This window comes from Heterodontus francisci, chromosome 13 (assembly GCF_036365525.1).
Source record: "Heterodontus francisci isolate sHetFra1 chromosome 13, sHetFra1.hap1, whole genome shotgun sequence".
NCBI lineage: Eukaryota > Metazoa > Chordata > Chondrichthyes > Heterodontiformes > Heterodontidae > Heterodontus > Heterodontus francisci.
In genome coordinates, this window is record NC_090383.1 from 108,047,088 (window position 1) to 108,073,936 (window position 26,849).

The 26,849-nt window shown below is 42.9% G+C and overlaps 1 protein-coding gene across 1 annotated transcript in view; it reads right to left on the reverse strand.

The window, feature by feature from the left end:
* The window catches only part of sult6b1 (sulfotransferase family, cytosolic, 6b, member 1), a 28,958-nt gene extending 11,119 nt beyond the window's left edge, over positions 1 to 17,839 (reverse strand). The window contains exons 1-4 of the mRNA XM_068045365.1: positions 17,518 to 17,839; positions 14,713 to 14,834; positions 7,782 to 7,871; positions 5,014 to 5,140 (exon numbers count right to left, since the gene is read on the reverse strand). Coding sequence (XP_067901466.1) covers positions 5,014 to 5,140; positions 7,782 to 7,871; positions 14,713 to 14,834; positions 17,518 to 17,755 — 577 coding nt within the window. The 5' untranslated portion in view covers positions 17,756 to 17,839. The remainder of the gene's footprint in view (positions 1 to 5,013; positions 5,141 to 7,781; positions 7,872 to 14,712; positions 14,835 to 17,517) is intronic.
* Between the last annotated feature and the right edge of the window lie 9,010 nt (positions 17,840 to 26,849).

Consider the following 26,849-nt stretch of genomic DNA (forward strand, 5'->3'; position numbering starts at 1 on the left):
CCTAGAATTAGTGACTCAAAAAAAAGTGAAGTCCCATATCACTGCATATGGAGAGCCAAGACAACAAGTAGTCAGCAGGTGAAGTAAGTCGGGAGGCTGAGGGATATGAGACTGGGGCATGTAGACATAATGCATTTTAAAGTCATACATTCAGTCCTTACTTTGTATTTTTCCCAATTTAAATCAAAATGGAAACTGCCCATGTAAACATGTCACACTGTAATTGCACCCGGTCAGCAGTGGAGGCGCTGCACACATTTACATATCCATTTTCCATTATAAATGTGGACAGGAATTTAATCACCACTCCAATGGGAGATCAGCAGGATTTCCTGGGAAATTACATATATTTATTTACAGAACAGAAAGAAGCCACTAGGAACCAACAGGTTCATGAACGACACAAACCTCCTCCCACCTTACTTCATCTTACCCTATCAGCAAATCCTTCTATTCCTTTCACCCTCATGGTCATATCTAGCTTCCCTTACAATACACCTATGTTATTCGCCTCAACTACTCTTTGTGGTAGTGAGTTCCATATTCTAACCACTCTCTAGACAAAGATGTTTCTTCTGAATTCCCTATTAGATTTTAGTGTAAATGGTGTAAACAGTTGAAAATGCTCACTTGCACCAATCCCCAGGGGTTTGGGGGGGGGGGGGGGGGGGGCGGGGGGGTTGACAGAGTTACAGTGGGAGACTGGGAGAACACCTGCAGAATTTCAGGGTCAATTTTTTAATTTATTAACAAGGTTAGTACTGAAGTCAGAAACAGCAAAACAAGGGCCTGAAGCCAGGTGGAAGAGATCAGAGAGAATCAAAAGTAAAAATCAAATAAGGAGGGAAAAGGTAATGGTGTCTTTTTGATTGTATTTTTCTTGGTTTGCTCCATTTGATGAAACTGAACCAGCTGCTTCCTCTGCTGAAGGAAGTGAGTTTGCTGGTGGAACACAAATGGCTGCAACAAAGCAGAGGTGAAACAGCAGGACTTGCAATCACACAATGCTACTAATTACAAGAAATGCGGGCATATACACATCAGGAAAAGATGAGCAGGCTGGGTCTCTTTTCTCTTGGAAGAAGGCGGCTGAGGGGTTACCTGATAGAGGTCTTAAAAATTATGAAAGGTTTTGATGGATTGGATACAGGGAGAATGTTTCAACTTGTGGGAAAGAGCATAACCAGAGGCCATCAATATAAAACAGTCACCAAGAAATCCAATAGGAAATTCAGAAGAAACTTCTTTACCCAAAGAGTGGTGAGAATGTGGAACTCGCTACCACAGGGAGTGGTTGAAGTGAACAGTATTGATGCATTTAAAGGGAAGCTAGATAAGCATATGATGGAGAAGGAAATAGAGGGTTACGCTGATAGATTTAGAAGAGGAAAGATGGGAGGAGGCTCGAGTGGAGCATAAACGCCAGCATGGATTGGTTGGGCCGAATGGCCTGTTTCTGTGCTGTATATCCTATGTAAGCTATTGAGAGCATTTCCACAGCTGTCCAGAAACTGTTGGCATATTTTCCCCTCTTCAACTTACCAGACCTAGTCCTGAAGTATGCAATCCCTATCCAAGGGAATCCCACCCTCCATCTTTTAGACTGAATGAAGGTTGCAGAAAATCCTGTGACCCTTCTATTATATCCCTTTAAATTACTGGGGGTGGGGATTGATTTTGTTGGGGTCTGTGGTGGGGTGGATGAGGTCTGAAACAGGAGGCACACCCGGAAATCTGAAACCTCGCATGGCCTGGCCAATTTTAACATGCGGGTTTTATTATACGAATGAAGTCAAGGCAGGCGGGTGGGAACGGGAATTGGGGTGGGAGACAGCTGATGCTGGGGGCCCAAGGAAAGGTTCCCGGCATTAACTAAGTACTTGGGGAGGGTTGGATTTCTAGGAGGGCAGGGGAGGTCCAGGGATTCCTTCTGGGACCTGAGGCTTTGGTGCCTCATTCTCAGCTTTGCATAGCCTGTACACTATAGCTGGGACCCGAGGGTCAGTCTCCCCTTCTACACTCTGCATTAAACTAGGGCAGGTCTCTAGACTTGAGCAATCGAAGACAGAGGGATGTGCTGGGCCACGAGATTGTGGATCTGCCGACAGCCCATCTGGATGATGACCGTGGGTTCTAGTCAAATCGACATAAAACCAACTGAACCCTTACAGACTTCAACAAAAAAATGTAACCAACATGTTCACTGTAGATTCCACAATCCTGGAAAGTGTTCAAAATGAAAATGTCCTGCTGGGGGCAGCTGGAGTGCTCCGGATTCCTTGTTCCTTCTCCTAAATAGTAACGACATAGTAAATGGGCAGGATTTTGAGCCCCTGCTGGGGACATGAATGGAGGTGGGTGGGAGCTAAAAATAGCCTCGCCAGCCGGTGTGCTGGTTTCCCAACTCCATCCTGCCTCTGGGCCATATTCACAGCGGCATGGTGGAGGAGGCAGCGGGATTACCTGCCTGCACGCGGTACAGAGCCAACATGGCTCATTAAGGGCCACTTAAGGCCAATTAAAGGAAGCCAACTGGGATTTTTCCCTCAGTCTCCAGGTTCCTGCAGGCAGTGGGGGGGGGGGGGGGCGCAGGAGGGAGGGGGGGGGGGGTATGCAGTTTTGGTGCCTGGAGGTGGCCTCCTGGTGGCAGACATAGGGAGCAGGGGGCGGAGGGTGGTCTGTGCTCCAGGCAGGCCTCGAGGTCCTCCCTGGATACTGCTGCAGCCAAAGGCTGTCCTGTAGAGGGGCTTCCCCACTACCCCACCTCTTGTTCCCAACAGTGGTGGCCCGGCTGCAAAAGTAATTTTTTAATTTAAATTTTGAAAAGATGGAGAGAGGTCACCACCATCTTGAAGTACCCTCTCCCGGACAGACCTGCCATGGCATCCTGCTGCTGCTTTTAAGCCAGAATGTATCTGATTGGCCCTCCAGCTTCGAGTGCATCTCCACTGTCCTTAATTGGATGACGAACCCATCCTCTGGCCATTTTTTTTCATTCATCCATGGGATGTGGGTGTCGCTGGCTAGACCAGCATTTAGTGCCCATCCCTGATTGCCCTTCAGTAGGTGGTGGTGAGCTGCCTTCTTGAACCACTGCAGTCCATGGGGTGTAGGTACACCAACTGTACTGTTAGGAAGGGAATTGGTTGCTCTGGGGAAAAACACAAAGATTGACTATTTCCCACAAAGTGGGGGTTTCTGACCCACATTTCAGGCTGGTGGCGGGGTTCAGAAGCCCACAGGGAAAATCCTGCCACATGTGTCTTCAAGATTTGTATTCCTCTTCAGACGTCTCTGGGCTTATGTCTTCCTCCCTCCCATGCAAGTGATGTACCACAGCTCAACTTCTGAAGCTCAAATAAATTTGTGCCTTCAGATGACATTACGCTGAAAATCAGGGTAGTTTTTAGTTTCAGCTTTTTTGAAATAGACCGGATCAGCTTTTTGAAGCTGTTGGTTAGCAATGGCTAGTTTAAAAGGTTGGCAATTTATCAATGCAAGCGATGGACCATCAATCAGACAAGCTTTTCCTAGTGTCTGTCTAGATTGCGAGGGAGGCATTTGAAACTCCCCATATACAAGAATAACACTCCGGTCTTGGAGAGACTTGACTGAATGTATATATAGCATTTAAGATTTATTGAGAGGAAAGCAAAATATTTCACATAAGAAGCCCAGGGAACTTGGAAGCAGCTTCAAAAGGAGGTAGAGAGTTCAAGTTGAGGTTACAGAAGACAGCAAGGACAAGAACATTATGAGAGCTAAGGGGGGTTAACACTGTTGCTTTTGGCGGGGTTGCCACAGCTCTTCCACTGAGCTTGCATCAGACCAATAGGAGGACCTAAAGATGGAGCATGTGATTAAAAATATTGGAGTCTCTGCCTTTGATTTTGTGCCAATTAACTATTTATGGGTCAATTTTAGCTTGGGATGGGGGTGGGGGGGGTGCGGTGGGGAGATGCTGACGCAGGTGATGACTCATTCAGCCCCCAGGAGCATAAGGCCCGGGAGATTTTAACCCCCGGTCCTGGATTACGTGCCTGGACACAGACTCATGCCCAAAGCTGGCGGACATTATGACATTGCCAGCAGGCAGGACCCAGATTGATGGGGGTGGGGGTAGGGCAGGTTACAGTCTCCAGAAAGGCTAGTAAGGATGGGGAGGGTTTGGCAGGATCAGGGAGGGGGGAGGGGGAGATCCAGGGTTTCCTTGTAGAGCCAGGAGGTGCACTCTTGCAGTTAGAATGGTGTCATCAGGACACAACACAGCCATTTAAAATTCACAGAAAAAAACTTTAGAAGCACGATGTGTGTACCTTGACATTATTGTCTGCCTTTTCCTTTTCTCAATGAGTTAGCCCATCAGCGTTCTCCTTTCAAAGTCCTTATCCGAAGTCCTCTATAGCAGAACTTGTCTGCGACCTCACCCTCTGGTGAGCTGGCACATGAACCATCCTTTACCCCTGGCCTGGCTGCAGCCCACATGTGCACAGTGACTCTGAGCCTCATAAGGAGATACTGGAGCTTCATTTTAATAGATTTGAAATTGCTCCGCCATTGGAATCTGTACCTTTGGTTGCCTAGGCCCTAATTTCTAGAATTCCTTCCTTAAAGCTCTTTGCCTTTCTACCTCTCGTTCCTCCTTTAAAATGCTCCTTAAAATCTACCTGATTGACCAAGCTTTTGGTCATCTGCCCTAATATCATAATATTGCGGTAGTTCCGCAATGTGTGGCCCGCGCGGGTGGGCCGCCATTGTTTTCGCCCATGGTGGGCGAATAAATGTCAGCCCACTGTGTTTCTAATCCTCAGTGTTTTTTTGAGGATCTCCCTATAGTAGAGAGGGTTTTCATTGCTTTGATAGTCAACTGCATATACTTCTACATCTTGAAGTCAACTTTCCAAAGAGCAGGTTTTCTGCTGATACTGCACAGCCAGCTTGTGATTACAATTCTAAAGGAACTATGCAGTTTGAAAGGTTAACCATGACAGTAATGGTAGCCAAGACGTGTACCTTCTCCAATCATGTACTTTTTGAAGAACTCATCCCAAGATGCAAAGCTGGGCAGTACAGGGTTATTCTGATGGAAGTGATAATAGGACACTGCATTGTCCTTGGGATTGCGAAACACAACCAGCACCTGTGGAGAGGTGACAAGAGAAATTTGAATTTAATCTGTTTCTGCAACAATACTGGGGGGACCAAAGGAATATCATCACAATCTATTCTGCTTTCACCCTGGTAACAGGAATCCCTCCAGTGTAGTTTGCAGACCTGATTCCAATCAGCACTCAACTTAATAAAAGATGAAATAAAAACAAGAAATGCTGGAACCACTCAGCAGGTCTGGCAGCATCTGTGGAAAGAGAAGCAGAGTTAACGTTTCGGGTCAGTGACCCTTCTTCGGAACTAGCAAATATTAGCTGGATAATATTTAACTTTAATAAAAGATGATACTGTTTGCATTACCAAAAGACAATCACGCTGTTTCATTCTACTCCCTAACTACACCTTTTTTAAAATAAATGTTTTTCCCTCCCCAGGTTCAGGCTTTCCTGGCTGAATGGAGTGGTGGGGGGGGGGGGGGGGGCGGGGGGGGGGGGGTGCAGTGGTCATGCCAGCAGCTTGCTCATGACTGTTAATTCCACTCTTGATCTAGTCATTGGGTTCAGCAGTAATTTAGTATGACTCACCCTCCCTCTCAGTGCTTGACCTGTACTCTGCTCCCTCCTGCTGACAGTCAAGTTTGTGAACTCATTTGTTTATGGAAACCCGACTTCAGTTAGCACTTTACCAGCTGAAAAGCTTCACACGCTGAGCACTGACTCCGCCTACTACACACAACATCATGCTTGAGATAACAAATCACTGTTACTTCTTTTCCTCCCTTCTTTCCTTTTTGTCCATTTTCTTTCCTCAATTCCTCAGGTCCAGGTGGCTCTCCAGTACCTCATCCAATTGGCTATCATGGGAGCCCAGAGAGAGAGAGAGAGAGAGCTAGAAAACTACTTGACCCAGTGGTTGGGGAAAGACTGGTTTAATCACAACCATTCCAATCAGTTTCCACTTGGCTTCATGCACACATTTCCAGCACAGATCAATTATTAAACCACTTTTATCCAAAGCAATTCTGTAATTATAAATAGAGTTTAACTTCGCTTGTAGTGACTCATCTCAGTTCTGTCCGGTTTGTATGTGGAAGTCATAACCTCACTGCTTTCTCCTTTTTGTTCTAAATCTCTTGAATTTCATCTTGTATCAATGGCCTCTTCTTCTTGATCACTTAACTTTGGAAACAGTCTGCTTCTACCTACCCTGTCTCATCATTTTACAATTTTAAACACTATCATGCAGCCCCATAACTTATATTGCTCCAAAGAAAGACTCATTTTCCAAGTCTTTCTTTGTATTTATATTTCCTCATACCAGGTAGTATCATGGTGAATTTGTACTGTACCCTCTCTGAAGCCTCAATATCCTTTCTATAATTTGGGGACCCCAATATTGCATCCAGAAAATGACAAGAGAATATTAAAGTTTATATAGGCTAGATTTTATACTCCGTACCTTTATCAACCAGAGATGCTGCCTTTAATGTCTTGAGAAACTGTACCCCAAAATCCCTTTGCTCCCTTTGAACAGCACTGAGCCTAATACCATTCAGAGTACCATTACTGCCGTTATTTATGTGACTCAGAATTGAGCTTATGGGATGCCTCTACAAAACTGCCCTTAACTCCTACTCTATTTTCTGTCCTCCCCCTAATTTCATACCCCTTAATCCTCTGAAATAACCTCCCATATGGTACATTGTCAAAGGCTTTTCTAAAGTCCATGTAATGGATGCAGTGTACATTTCCCTATCTACCACATCTGTTTCCTCCACTAATAGCCTGAGGTTTGTCAAGCATGACTGTACCTTTTGAAATCTGTGCTGCCTACTTCCAACTATTGCCTCTTCATTGAGATAGATGCCATTTTCATCCTCACTGAATGACAAATTTTCCTACAGATATTTGGCTACCTGATCTGTAATTATCCAAATAAGGATTGTCATTCTTTTCAAAAATGAAGTGTTACATTGACCAATCTCTACTCCTCAGGCACTCATCCACACTCAAGAGCCCTAACGTATAAAGGTACCCTGCAATCTCAGGATCCTCGGGTTCTGCAGTGCCCACAATGGGCACTGTGATGTCGCCACAATTTTCTTGGTCTGGCTAGTTTCACCTGAAGATGGCGGGTAATTGCACCTTAATGAAGTGTGAACAGCTTCTTGAACTAACTGAAGCATGTTTAATGCAGTTTAAGCAGCATAATTCACATCCATGATAAGAGCAAATGGTAGTGGCACTTATCCAATACAGGCATCTGTCCAGGGTAGGTGGGACAGTGTAAGTGGTGGAGATTGCATTCCATTTAGTACTGGTGCTTTGACGTCATTTGGCTTAACAAATATCTAAAAATGTTCCTTTCGTCCATTGTAATATCCCTCACCTCATTCTCAACCACTTCACTCCTTCATCCCTTTCACACTTTTGCTTTTTGTACAAAACTTAAAATCTGTAATAGCAACAGCTAAAACCAGTTGTCTGAATCCCTGCAACTTGGCGTCCAGTTTTTTCCGTCCTATTTGTGTTTCTGTGGTCTTAGTTTTCAGATGTTAGCCACGCAGGATCATGACCAGATCGATTAAATCTTAAAAACGAAACAGTTAGGGTGACTAAAATCTTTGTTCAGTCTCACAGTACTGTGCATTGTCATTTAATGTGTAACCTTACCTTTGTTTTCTTCTCAAATACAGATGGCGGTATATTTTCGTAATGATTATGCGTTCCATAAACCCGGGGAGATGGGTCATTTTTCATCATCTTAAATGAATACCAAATATATATGTGTAAGAAATAAGCAGACTGGGAATGGTAATTGCTCACAAATGAAGACAGAAATTAGCCCACATTTACAAAACAATTTTCTACTGACAACATCTCACCTGCTAACACCAACTACGTTCTGACAAAAGATCACCGACCCAAAACGTTAACTCATTTTCTCTCTCAACAGATGCTGTCTGATTTGTTGAGTGTTTCAGGCATTTTCTGTTTTTATAGCAAATACATTGGATAAAGAAATATTCCAGTTGAGGGGGGACCTGATTGAGGTGTACAAAATCATGAGAGGTATAGACAGGGTGGATAGCAAGAAGCTTTTTCCCCAGAGTGGGGGGTTCAATTACTAGGGGTCACGAGTTCAAAGTGAGAGGGGAAAAGTTTAGGGGGGATATGCGTGGAAAGTTCTTTACGCAGAGGGTGGTGGGTGCCTGGAACGCGTTGCCAGCGGAGGTGGTAGACGCGGGCATGATAGCGTCTTTTAAGATGTATCTAGACAGATACATGAATGGGCAGGAAGCAAAGAGATACAGACCCTTAGAAAATAGGTGACATGTTTAGGTAGAGGATCTGGATCGGCGCAGGCTTGGAGGGCCGAAGGGCCTGTTCCTGTGCTGTAATTTTCTTTGTTCTTTGAACACTAATAGGGGCATTAGTACTTGATACTTTGGCCATATCAGGTATAGTACAGCCAATACAGCCAAGCTCCCTCTGCAGTGCCATAACAACATGCTTTAAATGGAATTTTAGGGGTAACAACCAACATTCACACTTCACCAGTGTGGATCTTTTTATTTCCCAAAGAAGATCATTCTTTCGACTTTTGGGGTCCAGCATCAGAACTGAGCCCTCCCAATTCAAGCTGTTGGCACAGGAGGGAAGGATTAAGGCCCAGGTTGCACTGTTTAGATGATGGGCACAGGGATTGTGAAAAAGATGTCATGTAGAAAATATATATAAAGCATTGGTACAGTAGGCAAGATGATGCTCTTGAGATTGACATTAGAGTACATTATTGGGACAGGATGCAAGGAATTTAGGTAAAGAAAGTACAAGACTGGAAAAAAACACTGCAGTCCATCTGGGACGCCCAAAACTAACACTACTTCATCGTTCACTACCTCAAATATCTATCCAATTATCCCTTAAATGTTTCCACACTACCCTCGTTCCTGGGAAGTCCATTACACATGTTCACCCTGTCCCCTCTCCGTGTGAAGAAAATAAACCTAAACAACTCACGCACCTTTCCTTTAAGAAGGCAAAGTAATATCTCCAGAGATAAAAACAAGAAATGCTGGAAATACTCAGCAGGTCTGGCAGCATCTGTGGAGCGAGAAGCAGAGTTAACGTTTCAGGGCAGTGACCCTTCTTCAGAACAATTTCTCCAGAGGCTGTGCTAAAGTCTTTACAATGGGCACTCTTCAGATCACATTTGGCAGTACCATGTTTAATTCTAATCATCACACATAAGCATGAATTGGGGAGTGTGACAAAGACAACTGGCTATCCCTGGTATAATATAGAGGAGTATGAGAAAAGCTAATAGGAACTCCAGTTCTACAGTCTACAAAGAGAAAAACCTCGTCAAGGTACATAACATATTAAATTGTACACAGATAGTGTACATCCGATAGATTACTTCACATTTAGCCAGGGTAGCAGGACCAAAGGGCATAATTGCATATGGAAGTAAATTTAAGAGATATTAAGGCAAAATTCTTTAACTCAAAAGATCTTCTAGGCAGGGTACCTAGAGAAGAAAACATACACGACATTCAAATCCAGCTGGATGTAACAGTTAGGTTCATGTACGGGAAGGGATTGCTTCCATGAGCTAAATGGCCTTCACTCAAGTCCTCATGTAAAACATGGAAACTTAAAAAGGTCTGTAGAAATTTCTAAATGTCATTGACTTTTCCTCATAGTGCTCAGAATTTATTATATGCCAAAAGGTCTTTCACAAAATGTGAACCATTATTTATTCATAAGATATAAATATTCTAGTTACTGCATATTTATACCTCATCTGTACACAAACTAAATGAGATTTTAAAAACAATGAAGTCTAATTCAAGTACACTTAAATATTCTAAATAAAGTTACTGCTGCTGTCAGGCAAACCCCCACCTGCCAAGACTGAGGCACACATTATTTCGACACATGAACATTAAAACTGAAAATTGCAAGCCCTGACCAGAATTACATGGTAACAGATAATGTTGAAACAATGGAGACTCTGCAGTTACTCTCCAATACACAGAAGTGGTCAGACTAGTTTTAGTCACCTGGCTAGCTGGCTGGGGCAGAGAAATTTGAGCCTCCAACAAGGGATGTGAAGAGACTGTTCCATATAAGGAATTAGTTATATGACTAACGTGTTGAGCAACCCGGGAGCTTTTTGAATTTGAACTCCCAAACAGAGGAATTGCCAGGCAGAATACAGTGTGCTCCGGAAACTGAAGCAGGAACACCTCCTGCCTGCCTGCCTGCTCATCTCTCAGGGAACAGAAACCATTGGAGACATGTGAAACTCAAAGAGAGAAAGGTTTGACACGTGAACAAAGTTTTAAGAAGATTACTGGGCCCCAACGAAACGCAAGAATATAACTTCAATCAAGGACTCCAGCAACCCCAAGAAACAGTAACAAGATATTGCCTCAAACTGTTCACTCATCTCTTCTACTCTTTTCTGTCCCTATCTTGCATGTTTATATCGCATGTGCATGCTAGCGTAAGCATGTCATATATCCACAGGCGTGAATCTTATTAGAGTTATGTTTAAGGTTTAATAAATTTCATATTTCTGCTTTAAACCAAAGAAAGCCTGTTTGTGCTCAGTTATTTGCCTGACAATTGGAAACTGTGAACATGGATTCACAAAAAGGGGAGCTCAGAACACATTGTGTTTAAAATTAAACCCTGTTACAATAAGATCAGGAGAAGACATCAAGAGACCCCCTGAGACACATTGTTCACCTGGTCGTAACACTGCATAAATTATGAGACAGTGGAACAGTCCAAGGAACTATTTCACCTTAACATTGAGAACACTGAAATAACTTGTCAATCAGTAATTTGGCTTGCAAGATAGAGGGTTTCGTAATCATAATTCAAGTCTGAATTATGAACTTGTTATTTGGGTAGATGCCTGTTTTTTGAGATAACAGGCTCAAACATTAACTTTTTTTTTTAAAAACATGTAAACTGATAACATATCTCTTTCTTAAAGAAAAGCTGCAATGGCCACTGGATTACAGCCTAATAGAGCACACTTTGCATTAATATTACTAGTTGCTGTTTGATCGTCCCTCCTCAGTACATAGTTCATATTTCAGTGCAGCACATATCAATGCCAAATGCCAAAGTAACAAAAGTAAGACTTGTATTTATATAACACCTTTCACAACTTCTGGACTGCACAAAGCACTTTACAGCCAATGAAGTACTTTTGCAATCCAATCACTGTTGTAATGTAGGAAGGTACTCACGATAAGTAGGTAATTCTATTTAAGTAAATACAATTTGGTGCCCGTGGTAATCCTTAGAAGCTGGTTATTTAGAGTCAACATGCTATGCAGCAAAATTAAATCTCAAGAGTGCTCTGAAACAGCACAATTTGAGGGAAGCATGTTATGAAAATAACGTCAACAACTCTCTCCTATAATCTACAAGATCATTTTTACAAATCAGTATTCCTGAGACAGAGCTTTGAGTTGAGAGCTCTTATCAGCAACTGGGTCACAGAGGCCAGCAGGATGGGAGCACTCGTTGTGAATTCTGATGAAACAGTACTTGGGCTTGTTAACTGGTGACGAGCAGGTTGTGCAAAAGAAGCAAAATAGATGTCACCTTCCTGGTCTTAGAAACAGGTAATACGTTCATTCACATCCACAAGACAATGTGTAAACTTGAATGATATTCTTGGACAAAAATATGTACAAGTGAGATATTTTATAGATTAAGAAAACTGAATGGCTTTCAGAAAGTATTTGGGATACAGTACGTGGGTAAATTGAGACATGACATGTGGTTAGTGCATCTAAGCACCCTCCACCACCTTACCCCTGGGCATTCCTTATATTTGAGGCAAAACAATGAGGGAGGTGGGCAAGATAAATCACAGCCAAACCTACATCACATGGACTGCAGCGGTTCAAGAAAGTTGCTCATCACCACCTTCTCAAGGACAACTAGGGATGGGCAATAAATGTAGGCCTTACCAGAAACGCTCATATCCGATGAAAGAACTGAAAAAATCCAACCTCTACAGATATCCACACACAGATGTAAAATGTATTATCATCATCAACATTGACTTTGACCATTATTTAGAAGTTGGTCTTTGTAATTTATGCTAATTAGTCATTCTTGTAATTAGCATCAATAACACACGTGTATGGTAGCATAGTGGTTATGTTTTTCTGCTACTAATTCAGATGCCTAGACTAATAATGTGGTGACGTGGGTTCAAATCCACCAGGGCAGCTGGGGAACTTAAATTCAGTTTTTTGTTATTCGTTCATGGAATGCGAGCGTCACTGGCCAGGCCAGCATTTATTGCACATCCCTAATTGCCCTTGGGAAGGTGGTGATGATAAATAAATTTGGAATAAAAAGCTAGGTGACCATGAAACTACTGAATTGTCATAAAAACTCAACTGGTTCACAAATGTACTTTAGGAAAGGAAATCGTAGGTTTACAAGAATGCTACCTGGACTACTGGAGTTAAGTTACGAGGAGAGATTACACAAATTAGGCCTGTTTTCGCTGGAATTTAGAAGGTTAAAGGGTGATCTGATCAAAGTCTTCAAAATATTAACAGGAAAAGACAAGCTAGATAAAGATAAACTATTTCCACTGATTAGAGATTCTAAAACTAGTCTAAAAATTAGGGCCAGACCATTCAGGAGAGATGTTAGGAAGCACTTCTTCACACAAAGGGTGGTAGAGGTTTGGAACTCTCCCACAAACAGCAGTTGAAGCTAAAACAGTTGTTGATTTTAAATCTGAGATAGATAGATTTTTGTTAAGCAAAGATGTTAAGGGATATGGGCCAAAGGCAGGTATATGGAATTAGGCCACGGATCAGCCATGAACTCACTGAATGGCAGGACAGACTCAAGGGGCTGAATGGCCTACTCCTGTTCCTATCTTCCTATGTTCCTATCTGCTCTCCATACCCAGACTGGCCTACATGTGACTCCAGACACTCAGCAATGTGGTTGACTTTGAGAAGGTCTAGCAAGTCTCCCAGTTGTCAGCTTCTCGAAGGCAATTAGGGATGTGCAATAAATGCTGGCCTTGTTGGTGACAGCCACATCCCATGAATGAATAAAGGAGGGTTGTCCAATCTTTTTGTGTCGGGGGTGGGGGGGGGGATGGGGGGGGGTCACATTACAATGTTTGTCTTACCTAGGGGGCCAGTGAGACAATTTTGGAAAGAAAAAGGCGTTAAAAATTTATGTTACCATCAAAATAAGAATAAATGTGCATTTTTGTGAAGAAGCTTTAAATGAGAAGATTAATTTATTGGCTTAATTTCTCATCACTATGTTAGACACTGATTTAATGAGATACCTGGCATTTCTTTTGCTTGCACCAGTAGTCAATATCTGCCTGCACACCTGTTGTAGCGATGCAGTGTATTCCGGATTGATGTCCATCTGTCTAGAGTGAGCTTGATCACGCTCTCTCCCTCTTTCCCTCTTTCTCTGACAGTTGCAGAGAGCAGGAACGCTCAGCAGATGGTTGGTCAGTTTTTTAAAAAACTCGCAAGTCAGTTTCACAGCTGACAGCTGCTGACATCGGGAACAGCAATTTCCCAACTTCGGACAGTCCCACTGGGTTTTGAAAAAAAGCCGGAAACACTTGCGATTTCTTTTAAAAGCCAGTCTTCAAGAAGAAGACAATGGAAAATTTCCCATCTCCAGTCACCGACCCCTGGCGAGGATGAGGAACGGTCTGGGTACAGTTTACATCCACGGGCCAGATGGAAACTTTTGGCGGGCTGGATCCTGGCCCGCAGGCCGTATGTTGGACAAGCCTGGAATAAAGAATCAGCTTCATTCCTAAGCTTATGGTGATCAAATCTATAATCTATAATGTTGTGGATGTAACATCTAAAAATAGCAGTTGCTAGGTGACAGTTATATCCCTGAGTTTCCAGGTAACTCTTCACTACCATCATTGCCAGCTGTAACTGCTCCCAGATGTTGTTTGCAGGGATACTGTTGGGCCTGTATAACAAGATTTAATGATCAGTAGCTCCCGAAGTGAGTGGTGGGATGGCATTCAGCTGATGAAAACGGCACCACCATCACCACCTTCAGTACTTGTCTTCCCGCTACTGCAAGTTCGACAAAAATTCACTGTGGGGTGTTTGCCACTGGCTGCATATCTGGAGCCCGTGATTCAAGCATTAAATTAAAAATAAAACATAGAAGCAGATAAACCTTTACCTCTATGGCCCCTGGCCCTGAGCCCATGGAATACTTAGTGTGCTCATTTGAAATTTCTTGCCCATTATTTTAGACGGGGTGCTTCCCCAATTCAAATAGGCTATCATACCTGCTAAATTAGTGGCACGAGGAATTTCAAACAAACATATAAACATCAATATACTCGTATGCCATAGAATGATCCCAGGGCCCCAGTAACTATCCCAGCCCTGCCCCTGCCCCACCTTCCTCTCCCACTCCCACCCACGCCTTGCCACTTGTCAGTATGAAGGATGGCAAAGCCGGTGATGAACTTGTTTCCTTTTTCTCCTACAATCTTTATTGGGTTAAAAGACTCAAACATCATTTCTCATCCACATACCTCACATCGCTCAGGCCCTTCAAATTCCAGTAACTTGATTTTAAGTGCAGGCCTCCCATCTTTAGATTCATTTCGATTGACAGTAGCAATATCCCAAAGTAACTGATTCACCCAATTAAATCCTGTAGTACACAGTAAAAAAGTTAACATAACTGGTTATATGTCATCTGTGTAAGCGGATACTTGCTGCATTAACAGGACCTGTCCTAGGGCAGGACACCAATTTAAGGCATGCACACAATTCCTGAGTCACTTACCAGGGAATATAAGCATATGCCGAACACCCCTCTAAGGCAGCCACTCCAGACACCTGACTAACCTCACGGTTTTACCTTCAGGATTACCTTCTCCTAGGTGTGCTGAAACCAAGGCTTAAGTGCCCCACCTAACATTTATGATTTATGATCAGACACAAGTACTCTCGCCAGTTGTCAATTAAGTATTCAGAGCCGGCACTCTGGTCTCCTGCTTGCCAAGGCTCTCTGACGTGGGGCTCAAACGCAACCCTTCCATCTCCAATACTTGAAACCAGTGTTCACTCCATCGAAGCAAACACACCACTGAATGTCAACATAGTATTTAAAGCATTCAGGATAATCCTACCACTAAGCCAAAGGACTGTTCCTGCAAGAAAGAATAAATATATTTTTTTAAGTGCTGTTAACCTTTAAAGTGCTAGCAGACACTGCATTTGTTCTGCTGTCCTTATGCAGCACGTTGTTCATTGAGTGCCCTGAACATTACAATTGATTAAACCATGTTTACATTATAGATTTCCAGTTACACCAGTAACATTCGATGCAAGAAAAATCAGGTGCTATATGTCTTCCAAAGAGTTTGGCATTAATTTTGGACAGATGATCTCTCTGTCAATGTTATACTTTTAGTTTCACAGATTACCAGATAGGTCAACTTTTCTTTCAGTACAGCACACTACTCAGAAGAAAGCGAATTCCAGGATCCCTCCTTTCCTGATTCTGTTGTGGAGGTACTACAGGAGCAAGTGAGGGACCAGGAGGGAGGTCCTCTTTCCATCTAATGACGGATGGGTGCCAAGGCAAACAAGGTCAGCTGGCTCAGAGAGAGAAGGAGAGACAGAGAGAGAGATTGCAGAGCTTGTCAATGCCTATAGCGTTACAACCAGGTTCTGGCTTCAATGTAGAACGAGGTTCAATTACTTGGCCATGGCAGTGAAGGCATCAACTTTAATCTTCCTGTTTTTATACTTATTGAAGGCTTTCAACACCACACTCTCCTCAAAGCACACCTAATCCTTCCCTCCCCTACCCCCACTACACATGCTTTTCCTCCAAACGCAACCCTGCACGATAGCTACTTTCCTTATAATCGCACAGCAACATCTGTTTCTTGTCTCAGAACTGGCACAAACATTCTACTGGTATCCAGTTACAACTTGGACTGCATTTCACTGTTCTGACAACAGCTTTCACACTTTACACTGGAGATACTTTCTTGCACACAACCACTGCCCCTTCATGTTGCTTTCACACTCTACAAATCTGAACAATCCCTTCATGGTCCACACATCAACTCACTCCCTCTCTTCCTGCAGAAGATGGCGAGCAATATAAGGGAGAGAAACAGAACTGATTGTTATTGCATGGGGGATTATTTCAGCTAAAGCACTCATCAGTTTGCTACTGTCCACTGCTCTGGGTGCAGGCTGAGGCTGATACCCCCTTCCCCCATCTCCATATTATCATCGGAGCCTCCCTCTCATCAGGTGGAAGATCTTCACCCTGTCCTGCCTCCATTTGTTCTCCACATTGAAGAACAAAACTGTTCAGAATGCAACAGGCCACCACGATCAGAGACACTCTTCTCTGTCTGTACTGGAGAAGTCCCCAGACCAGTCCAGGCCTTCGATAGCACCTTACAAAGTCACAACCTCTACCACCTAGAAAGACAAGGGCAGCAGTTGCATGGGAACACCACCACTTGCAAGTTCCCCTCCAAGCTACACACCATCCTGACTTAGAACTATAATCGCCATTCCTGCAGTGCTGCTGGGTCAAAATCCTGGAACGCTACCCCTAGCAGAACTGTAGGTGTACCTTCTGCAGTGGTTCAAGAAGGCAGCTCACCACCACCTTCTCAAGGGCAATTAGGGATGGGCAATAAATGCTGGCCCTGCCAACGACACCCACATGCCATGAATTAATTTTTTAAAAAGCAGCAGAAGCTTGAGCATGCTGGCTCTGGTGTACCCATGGCCCAGGTTGATCGCTGTTCAGACAGTGAGCATGGGCTTCCGAGTGGTGTCATGAACATAGCTCTTGGCCCTAAGCAGCCAGAACAGACTGTACTAGATTAATAAAGGGCAGAGAGGGGACAGGAAATGGGAGAGGAATGTTGCCCAGCAGCTGCACCACACAAGAGACAAGAGAATTACTCCAGACTGCCCGCATTAATCTTAAAGGAAAAGAATGTCAAAAATTTAGCAGCACTTAACTTGCAGTGTAAGGTTACAGCCACTAAGTTAAAGTACAACAAACAGCTACAAAACATTTACGTAACAACTATAAAAATTGTAACAATTAAGCTACAAGATTGCAACAGAATTAAGAAAAATGCTGCAGAGGTAAAAACAAAACTAACAGTGAGACAAACAGGTAATTCCATCAGCATTCTAAAAATTTAAAATAAAATCAATACTAGGAGAGACACCCCGTTCAGGAAGGACTAACATTTAAAACTGATAGTTCCCTTTGCACGTAAGAACTCAAACCTCTTAATATTTAATTTTAATTTTTTTAAAAAACACATCAGAGCTGAGCATCTCACCGCATTTGGGATAAGAGGCGATTAACATGTCTTCGGGACGCGCCTCGAACCTGAGCAGAGCCTGCAGGCTCTCTACTGAGCTCAGGACTGTCGGGTACAGCAACCCTTGGTAGCGGAACATCATCTCCTCCGGCTGCAGCTTCTTCGCTCTCTCCAAGATCTGCTCGAGTCGGTCCTGGAAGGTGTTGGGAGTCCCGACCGCTCCAGCCTGTGCCACCTCGCTCTCCTGACTCGCCATGTCCAGCCCTGAACACGCTCCTACTTCTAACAGAAACAGCAGCGTTGCCGAAAACTTCCTCTTTTTATAGCGAAGCCGGGGTGTGAATTGTTACTATTCAGAGGGCGCGGCTTGGATGAGTTCGCACGCTAGATTTCATGCCATGATTCCAATGCCAATAAAAACAAGCTACTTCCTCTAAATGGTATTGTGCTGATTTGACCTCACACAGCAAGGCTTTGTGCTTCGGTTCGATTGGAACTGTTAAGCATCAAATCTACCAAGTTCTTTCTGATATGCTGCAAAATTAAGTTAGGAAGCATCACAAAGTATATTAAGCCCAGAGAAAGGCTACTCTACTCCATAGATCCATGTCGGTGTTTATGCCCCAAACAATTTCCCTCCGCCCTTTCTTCATCTAACCTTATCAACATATCCTTTCATTTGCTTTCTCCCTCAGGTCCACTAGAACACTATCAGGGCGAGGCTGGATATATCGCACACTAGTTGGTGTTTATCAAGCTTCTTTTTAAATGCAATGGGTGCTATTGGTCTCAGTTATGGCATGTAGTAGCAAGTTCCACATTCTAACCATTCTCAGGGTAAGCTAATGAAGCTACTCCTGAATCCACCATTACATTTATTAGTGACTATCTTATATTTATGGTTTCTAGTTCTGGACTCTCCCATAAGTGGAAACTTTTTAAAAATTTGTTCATGACTGGTGAGCAGTGGTGACTAGGACAGCATTTATTGCCCAACCCTAATTGCCCTTGAGAAGCTGCCGGTGAGCCGCCTCCTTGAACCGCTGCAGTCCATGTCGGGTAGGTACATCAATAGTGCTGCTGTTAGGAAGGGAGTTCCAGGATTTTGACCCAGCGATAGGGAAGGAACGGCGATATAGTTCCAGGTCAGGATGGTGTGTGACTTGGAAGAGAACTTGCAGGTGGTGGTGTCCCCAAGGGTCTGCTGCTCTTGTCCTTCTAGGTGGTAGAGGTCGTGGGTTTGGAAGGTGCTGTCGAAGGAGCGTTGGTGAATTGCTGCAGTGCATCTTGTAGATGGTACACATCGCGACATCTACCCAATCGAACCCTTTCATAACATTAAAGACCTCTATCAGGTTACCTCTCAGGCACTGAACCTTTTTGAACACCACTTACCAACTTCTGCCAGTCTGACTAATTACCTAAAGCCCCTACTCTCTGTGTTCTGTTTTAAAGTCAGCCTGCTATTCATTCTGCTACTTATCCCCTACTCCACATGTTCTGACCTTAGTCATATGGTACCTTATATGGTGCAGAGAGCCAGCACAGGCATGATGGGCTGAATGGCCTCCTTCTATTCTGTAACCATTCTATGATTCTACCCACTGAACACTTCCAGCAATTCCTGCTTTTATCTCCAACACCCAGTGGCATCCTGCTTCGAGCCTTTCCCTGGCTTGTCTGTTACCAGGTATTCTGATGGTCACAAAACCGATATTAGGTTTTAATTCCTGATGTGCAGTAACAAGAATCCTTTCAATGGTTCAGATCAGTCAACTTCAGCGATAACATCAGAGTAAGTGTTCCAGCATCTTAAAGAAGGGAAAGGTGCCTTGACTACCGCTGGTCAGTTGGCAATTGGCCCTTCATTCTCCTCTGATTCCATTTTCCAAAGCATATCTAAAGATTCACAAAGCTGGAGACTGGGTTTTCTGTTTTGGTTCCTTTTGATTTTTCCTGCTCCCAACTGGGAATATTTTCCAAATCCTCATCGCAATCCTCCGCCTTGCATCATGTCCAGGGATGAGGAAATTCCGTAATGTGGAGAAACTATACAGGCCGGGGTTGTTCTTTTTGGAGCAAAGAAGGCTAAGCGGAGATTTAATGGAAGTGTTCAAAATTATAGGGGAGAGCAGGGCAGCTTGATAGAGCAAATAGGGAAAAACTATTTCCACTGACAAAAGGGTCAGTAACCAGAGGACATGCATTTAAGATAATTAGTTAAAAAGAAGCCAGGGAGGGGAGGTGGGCTGAGCAGATTTGGTTTTTACTCCGTGAGTTCTTGCGATCTGCTGGAAAGGGCGGGGAAAGCAGATTCAATAACTTTCAAAAAGGAAGTGTAAAAGAAAAACATTGCAGAGCAATGGGGAAAGAGATGAAAAGTGGGATTATTGGATAGCACTTTCAAAGAGCGAGCACTTTGGGCCGAATTGCCTCCTTCTGTGCTGTGTGATTCTACAATTCTTATCAAAGACATTTTGGAAATCTAAATATATTTACTGTATTATCCTTATTTACCCTTTCTGTTACTTCTTCAAAGAATTCATTCAGGTTGGTAAAGCATGACCTCCAATTTTGGAATCTGTGCTGATGACTCATTATATTTTCAGATTCCAGCTTTTTTTTTATTAACCCCTTTGTATGAAACCTCCCTCTTGATTTGGGCGGATGCTACACCTGCAGCCAAAAACAGTGGTGTTAAAGTCTCCCTGGAGTGATCCACTCCTTTTTAACCCCACTCACATGGTTTCTGCTGGGCTGGGGATGTTAAACCATCACCCTCCCCCTGTCCCCCAAATATCAGACTTAGTATCTCTTCTGTTGTGAACGATCTCCATCTCTCTTTCTCTCTCAACTTCTATCACCCTCTACCATGCTTGAAATTGTATCCCTCCCATGTCTGAACATGTGTCCCTCTCTCTCCATTCTGTACTTGTCTCTCTTGCTCTCCCATGTCTGACCCTGTCTCTCTCTCTCTCTCTCTCTCTTGCTGTGTCTTCTTTTACTGTGTCTACACCTATTTCACCTTCTCTACCTTGTGTCCGATCTTGTTTCTCCTTATCCCGTGTTTCTGAACATTAAAAAATGCAGAAGATAATTATTTGTTAAACACTAATGAATCTCTCCTGATTTTACTCACAGCAAGTCATTGGATACACTATGGGACAGAATTTGCTGGAAAGATAATGTCAGGTTAAAGGCACATACCTTTATTATTGTACAATTAGTTTACAGTTTGACTCCTTTTGTAGCAGACAAGTTAACAGCTTTGATTGCAAATCTATTGAATACATTAAAAGTCTAATTGGTTCAGTCTATTAGTGGAATGCTTATTAATTCTTTGCTTTCACAATAATACCAGTAATTTATATTGCCTCATCCTTCTGCCGCAACGTTGTAGAGTTGGTTGCCTTTCTTTCTTCAGAGCTGACGCAACTAGCTTCCTGTGATGTCAGAATGTTGATTCCCAATCTGTAAATGAAATACTCATTTCCTTCTGGATCCTGAATTCCTGAGTAGATCTGTTTTGGACTCATCTGCTTAAATTTCACTTCCCTTATTCTCATACATCTAAGTGTCAGATTCATCTCCACCTGTATCTAGCTTGTGTAGCCTATAAGTCTCTAAACTTGCACATCTGCTATCCTTTCAGAACAGAGAACTGCTTTTAACCAGGGATACTCTTTCTTGTTTTTTTTATTCTTTCTTGGGATGTGAGCATTATTAGCAATGCACTGATGAGTGTAGTGTGTGAATCCAGTGAAAGTATAGTGTGTGAATCCAGTGAATGTGCAGTGTGTCAATTCAGTGAAAATAGTGTGTGAATCCAGTGAAAGTACAGTGTGTGAATCCAGTGAAAGTACTGTGTGTGAATCTAGTGAAAATAGTGTGTGAATCTAGTGAAAGTACAGTGTGTGAATCCAGTGAAAGTAGTGTGTGAATCCAGTGAAAGTACCATGTGTGAATCCAGTGAAAGCACAGTGTGTGAATCCAGTGAATGTGTAGTGTGTAAATCCAGTGAAAGTAGTGTGTGAATCTAGTGAAAGTACCATGTGTGAATCCAGTGAATGTGCAGTGTGTCAATTCAGTGAAAATAGTGTGTGAATCCAGTGAAAGTACAGTGTGTGAATCCAGTGAAAGTACTGTGTGTGAATCTAGTGAAAATAGTGTGTGAATCTAGTGAAAGTACAGTGTGTGAATCCAGTGAAAGTAGTGTGTGAATCCAGTGAAAGTACCATGTGTGAATCCAGTGAAAGCACAGTGTGTGAATCCAGTGAAAGCACAGTGTGTGAATCCAGTGAATGTGTAGTGTGTAAATCCAGTGAAAGTAGTGTGTGAATCTAGTGAAAGTACCATGTGTGAATCCAGTGAAAGCACAGTGTGTGAATCCAGTGAATGTGTAGTGTGTAAATCCAGTGAAAGTAGTGTGTGAATCCAGTGAAAGTACCATGTGTGAATCCAGTGAAAGCACAGTGTGTGAATCCAGTGAATGTGTAGTGTGTGAATCCAGTGAATGTGTAGTGTGTGAATCCAGTGAAAGTACCATGTGTGAATCCAGTGAAAGCACAGTGTGTGAATCCAGTGAATGTGTAGTGTGTAAATCCAGTGAAAGTAGTGTGTGAATCCAGTGAATGTGTAGTGTGTAAATCCAGTGAAAGTACAGTGTGTGAATCCAGTGAAAGTACTGTGTGTGAATCCAGTGAAAGTGCCGTGTGTGAATCCAGTGAAAACGCAGTGTGTGAATCCAGTGAATGTGTAGTGTGTAAATCCAGTGAAAGCACAGTGTGTGAATCCAGTGAAAGTAGTGTGTAAATCCAGTGATGGTAGCGTGTGAATCTAGTGAAAGTACAGTGTGAATCCAGTTAATGTGTAGTGTGTGATTCCAGTTAATGGGTAGTGTGTGAATCTAGTGAAAGCACAGTGTGTGAATCCAGTGAAAGTACAATGTGTGAATCCAGTTAATGTGTAGTGTGTGAATCCAGTGAAAGTAGCGTGTGAATCCAGTGAAATTACTGTGTGTGAATCCAGTGAAATAATGTACTAACTCACCATGACATCCAGTTCACCAGCAGCAAAAGTTGTGTTTCAAATTATGCACTTAAAAAAAAGAGTAAGCATGATGACAGAAGGTCGTGATTTCAAGCACAAAATAGTATCTTAATTGATTAAAATTTCTTTAAAAAAAATAAGAAAATTGCTGAAATTTATAATATTTTCAATTAGACTATGAAAAGTTAGCCAAAAATAATAAAACTGGTCCCAAAATATTGCAAGACTTTGGCTGTGAACTTCCAATTTCCATAAAGGGAGAAACCCTGACATTACCCAGTGATTCTCTCAGTCTCTTGACATAACTGTGGCAGGAGGCTGGTGGCACCCCTTCAAATAACAGCGGAAATCTGTCATAACCCAGGCATGTTGTGCTTCCGTCAGTCTCACACTAATATATGGCAGAAGACCGAGTGAATCCCTATAGAATTTCAAGGTTCAAGTACCATGAATTCAATATTGAATTCAAAGTTGAGGTTATATTTCATGTAAGCTAAAGTACACAAATTTCTGGCTGCAAAGGTAATCAACTTCCTCCAAAACCCACAGAAAGCGCATGCTGTTTGTTTGATTTACTATGATCAGAAACGGTAGTGAAGTAACACAGGTCCTCATAGGAAAGGAATGATACAATAAAATCTCCCTTGTTCCCCAAAGTGACTGATAAGCTTTTGACAGCAATGACCTCTTGCTCTAAAAAAAAAATCTTAAATTGTGTGTGACTCATACATAAGTAGAGCACAACTGAGGGAGAGGTGAAATCTCAGAGCTGCTGTTAAATTGAAGCGCTGCCTGCATGTTCCAAAGGTCCAGGACACATTAAAGATCTGAAGAACAACAGAGGTTCTCTTCAAGTCCTGATCAAAGCTCATTGCTTAAACAATTCCACCAAAAAGAGAGTAAATATTCATACATTTCATGTCTCTTTGTCGGGTCTCACAGCTGTGTTTAACAAGTAACTGTTAATAGTCGGTGCAGATACGATGGGCTGAATGGCCTCTTTCTGTGCTGTAACCTTTCTATGGTTACATGGTTCTATATTTCAAACTAATTCATCACACACAAAGTCCTTTCTGCTGCTTCTGAGAGGCGTGATAAATTGCTATATAAATGCAGGTTTTTTTTTTACCTGTATTGATTGACAGGTGACTGATCACCTTGGTCACTGCTGAGTTCAGCAAAGTTCAGTTTGGCTCCTTGCTCCAATGTAAAAGGGGTTTCTATTGCTCACTGGCTGTGTAAGGGGCAAGCACAGGACCTGTTGACTAGGCCACACAAGTGAAGAGGACTCAGCGCAACTGTGAGCAGAGGTTGCTGTCTCTCCGCCAACGGCTATCATGGGAGAGGTCAAAGTATATTTGCATGTGGTTAGGTATGGTGGAGCAATGTGACTCAGACATGCTTAGGGAGGCTCCAATGAGGAATCAGTATGTGGTGGCAGCCCTGTCTTAAAGGGGGGATAGATTGCAATGTGGAGCGAATCCTGATGAGGTCCCATTTTGCTGGCAAGGCTTTGAACACAACTGAGAATGTTCTCCTTGAGCTTCAACCTTACCTAACAGTAAAAACACATGGAATTGAAGGCCAATTCCATATTTATTAACGGCTTAGATAATGGAATAGGAAGTCACATATCCATGTTTGCCGATGATACAAAGATAGACAATATTGTCGGCAGTATAAATGGAAGCATAAAATTACAAAGAGATGTTAATAGGTTAAATGAATGGGCCAAACTGTGGCAAATGAATTTCAAGCCAAACATGAGGTCATCCACTTTGGACCTAAAAAGGATAGAACAGAGTACTTTCTAAATGGTGAAAAGCTTGAAACAGTGGTGGCCCGAAGTGGGCGGTGGGGGGAGGGGGAGTGTCCAGCTGCAGAAACCATTAAACTTCAAGCACAGATACTGAAAATAATCAAAAAGGCTAATTTTTTTTTTATTTCTTCATGGGATGTGGGCGTCACTGGCTAGGCCAGCATTTATTGGCCCATCCCTAATTGCTCTTGAGAAGGTGGTGCTGAGCTGCCTTCTTGAACAACTGCAGTCCTTGGGGGTGCAGGTACCCACAGTGCTACACTTTGTAGGGGTTTAATACAACTGTTGCTTGCTAGGCCATTTCAGAGGACATTTAAGAGTCAACCACATTGTTGTGGCTCTGGAGTCACATGTAGGCCAGACCAGGTAAGGACAGCAGATTTCCTTCCCTCAAAGGCATTATTGAACCAGATGGGCTTTTACAACAATCAACAATGGTTTCATGGTCACCATTAGACTAACTTTTTAATTCCTGATTTTTATTAATTGAATTCAAATTTCAACATCTGCCATGGTGGGATTCGAACTCAAGTCCCCAGCGCATTAGCCTAGGCATGTGGATTACTAATCCAATGAATGGAATGCTGGCCTTTATATCCAGAGGACTAGAATGCAAGGAGGTAGAAGTTATACTACAGCTATACAAAGCCCTAGTTAGACCACACCTGGAGTACTGTGAGCCGTTCTGGGCACAATGCCTTAGGAAGGATATATTGGTCTTGAAGGAAGAATGCTACCTGGACTCCAAGGGTTAAATTATGAGGAGTTATTACAGCAACCAAGGTTGTATTCCATGGAATTTAGGTTAAGGGGTGATTTGATCACAGTTTTCAAGATATTAAGGAGATTTGATAGGGTAGATATTTCCATTAGTTGAGGGGACGAGGATTAGAGGGCATAGTCTAAAAATTTGAGGCAAATTTTTCAGGTGTGAAATTAGGAAACATCTACACACAAAGGGTGATAGAAGTTTGGAACACTCTTCCGCAAATGGCAATCGATGCTAGATCAATTGTTAATTTTAAATCTGAGACTAATAGATTTTTGTTAACCAAAGATATTAAGGGATAAGGAGCAAAGGTGGGTAAATGGAGTCAGGTCGCAGATCAGCCCTGATCTCACTGAATAGTGGAACAGGCTCAAGGGGCTGAATGGCCTACTCCTGTTCCTATGCTCCTACATTCCTTAGGGCAGAGAAGGTTGAGGGATGAGTAAACAGTATTTTATTTTGTTTCATGGAGTCATTTACAGCACAGAAGGAGGCCATTCAGCCCATCGTGCCCATGTTTTCAAAATTATGAGCCTTGATAGAATAAACAGGAAGAAGATGTTTCCACTGGCAGGAGGAGACATATTTAATGTACTCTGCAAAAGAACCAGAAGGGAGATGAGGAAAAATGTTTTCATGTGGTGAGTTATTGTGATGGTGACTGCACTGTACGAAAGGGCAGTGGAAGCAGATTCTATAGTAACTTTCAAAAGGGAATTGGATAAATACTTGAAAAGGAAAAATTTGCAGGGCTTTGGGGAAAGAGCAGGAGAGTTGGACGTATTGGATAGCTCTTTCAAAAAAGTCAGCACAGACACAACCAGCTAAATGATCTCCATCTGTGCTGTATGAATCTATGATCCTACGTCTCATAGTTGGGGCTTTTTTTTTCCTTCATGGGATATGAGCATCACTGGCCAGGCCAGCATTTATTGCCTATCCCGAAATGCCCTTGAGTAGATGGTGATGAGCTGCCTTTTGAACTGCTGCAGTCCATGTGGTGTAGGTAGCGGGAGTTCCAGGATTTTGACCCAGCAACAGTGAAGGAACAGTGATATAGTTCCAAGTCAGGATGGTGTGTGGCTTGGAGGGGCTTGTAGGTGGTGGTGTTCTCATGCACCTGCTGCCCTTGGCCTTTCAGGTGGAAGAGATTGTGGGTTTGGAAGGTGCTGTCGAAGGAGTCTTGGTGAGTTGCTGCAGTGTATCTTGTAGATGGTACACACTGTGCGTTGGTGGTGGGGAGAGTGAATGTTTAAGGTAGTGGGTGGTGTGCCAATCAAGCAGGTGGCTTTGTCCTGGATAGTGTTGAGCTTTTTGAGTGTTGTTGGAGCTGCACTCATCCAGGCAAGTGTAGGCAAGTATTCCATCGCACCCCTGGCAGCAAAATAAAGCATTGTGGCTGCTTCCAAGGTAACTTGCATTATTCTGTGGCTGTCATCCAACACCATGTTTACATAGATGAAATGGAAGTCTTCTCCTTTATATTTGACTTGGAGCTGTTGCTATGGGTCTTGCACGCAGCCATTGTATATTGGGTAATCCATTGAAATCAGTTGTCAATGCAAAAGACAAAACTGAAGCATTTGCAACCATCTTTAGCCAGAAGTGAAAGATCCACCTTTGCCTCCTCCTGAGGTCCCCAGCATTAAAGATGCCAGTCTTCAACCAATTCGATTCACCCACATGATATCAAGAAACAGCTGAAGGCACTGG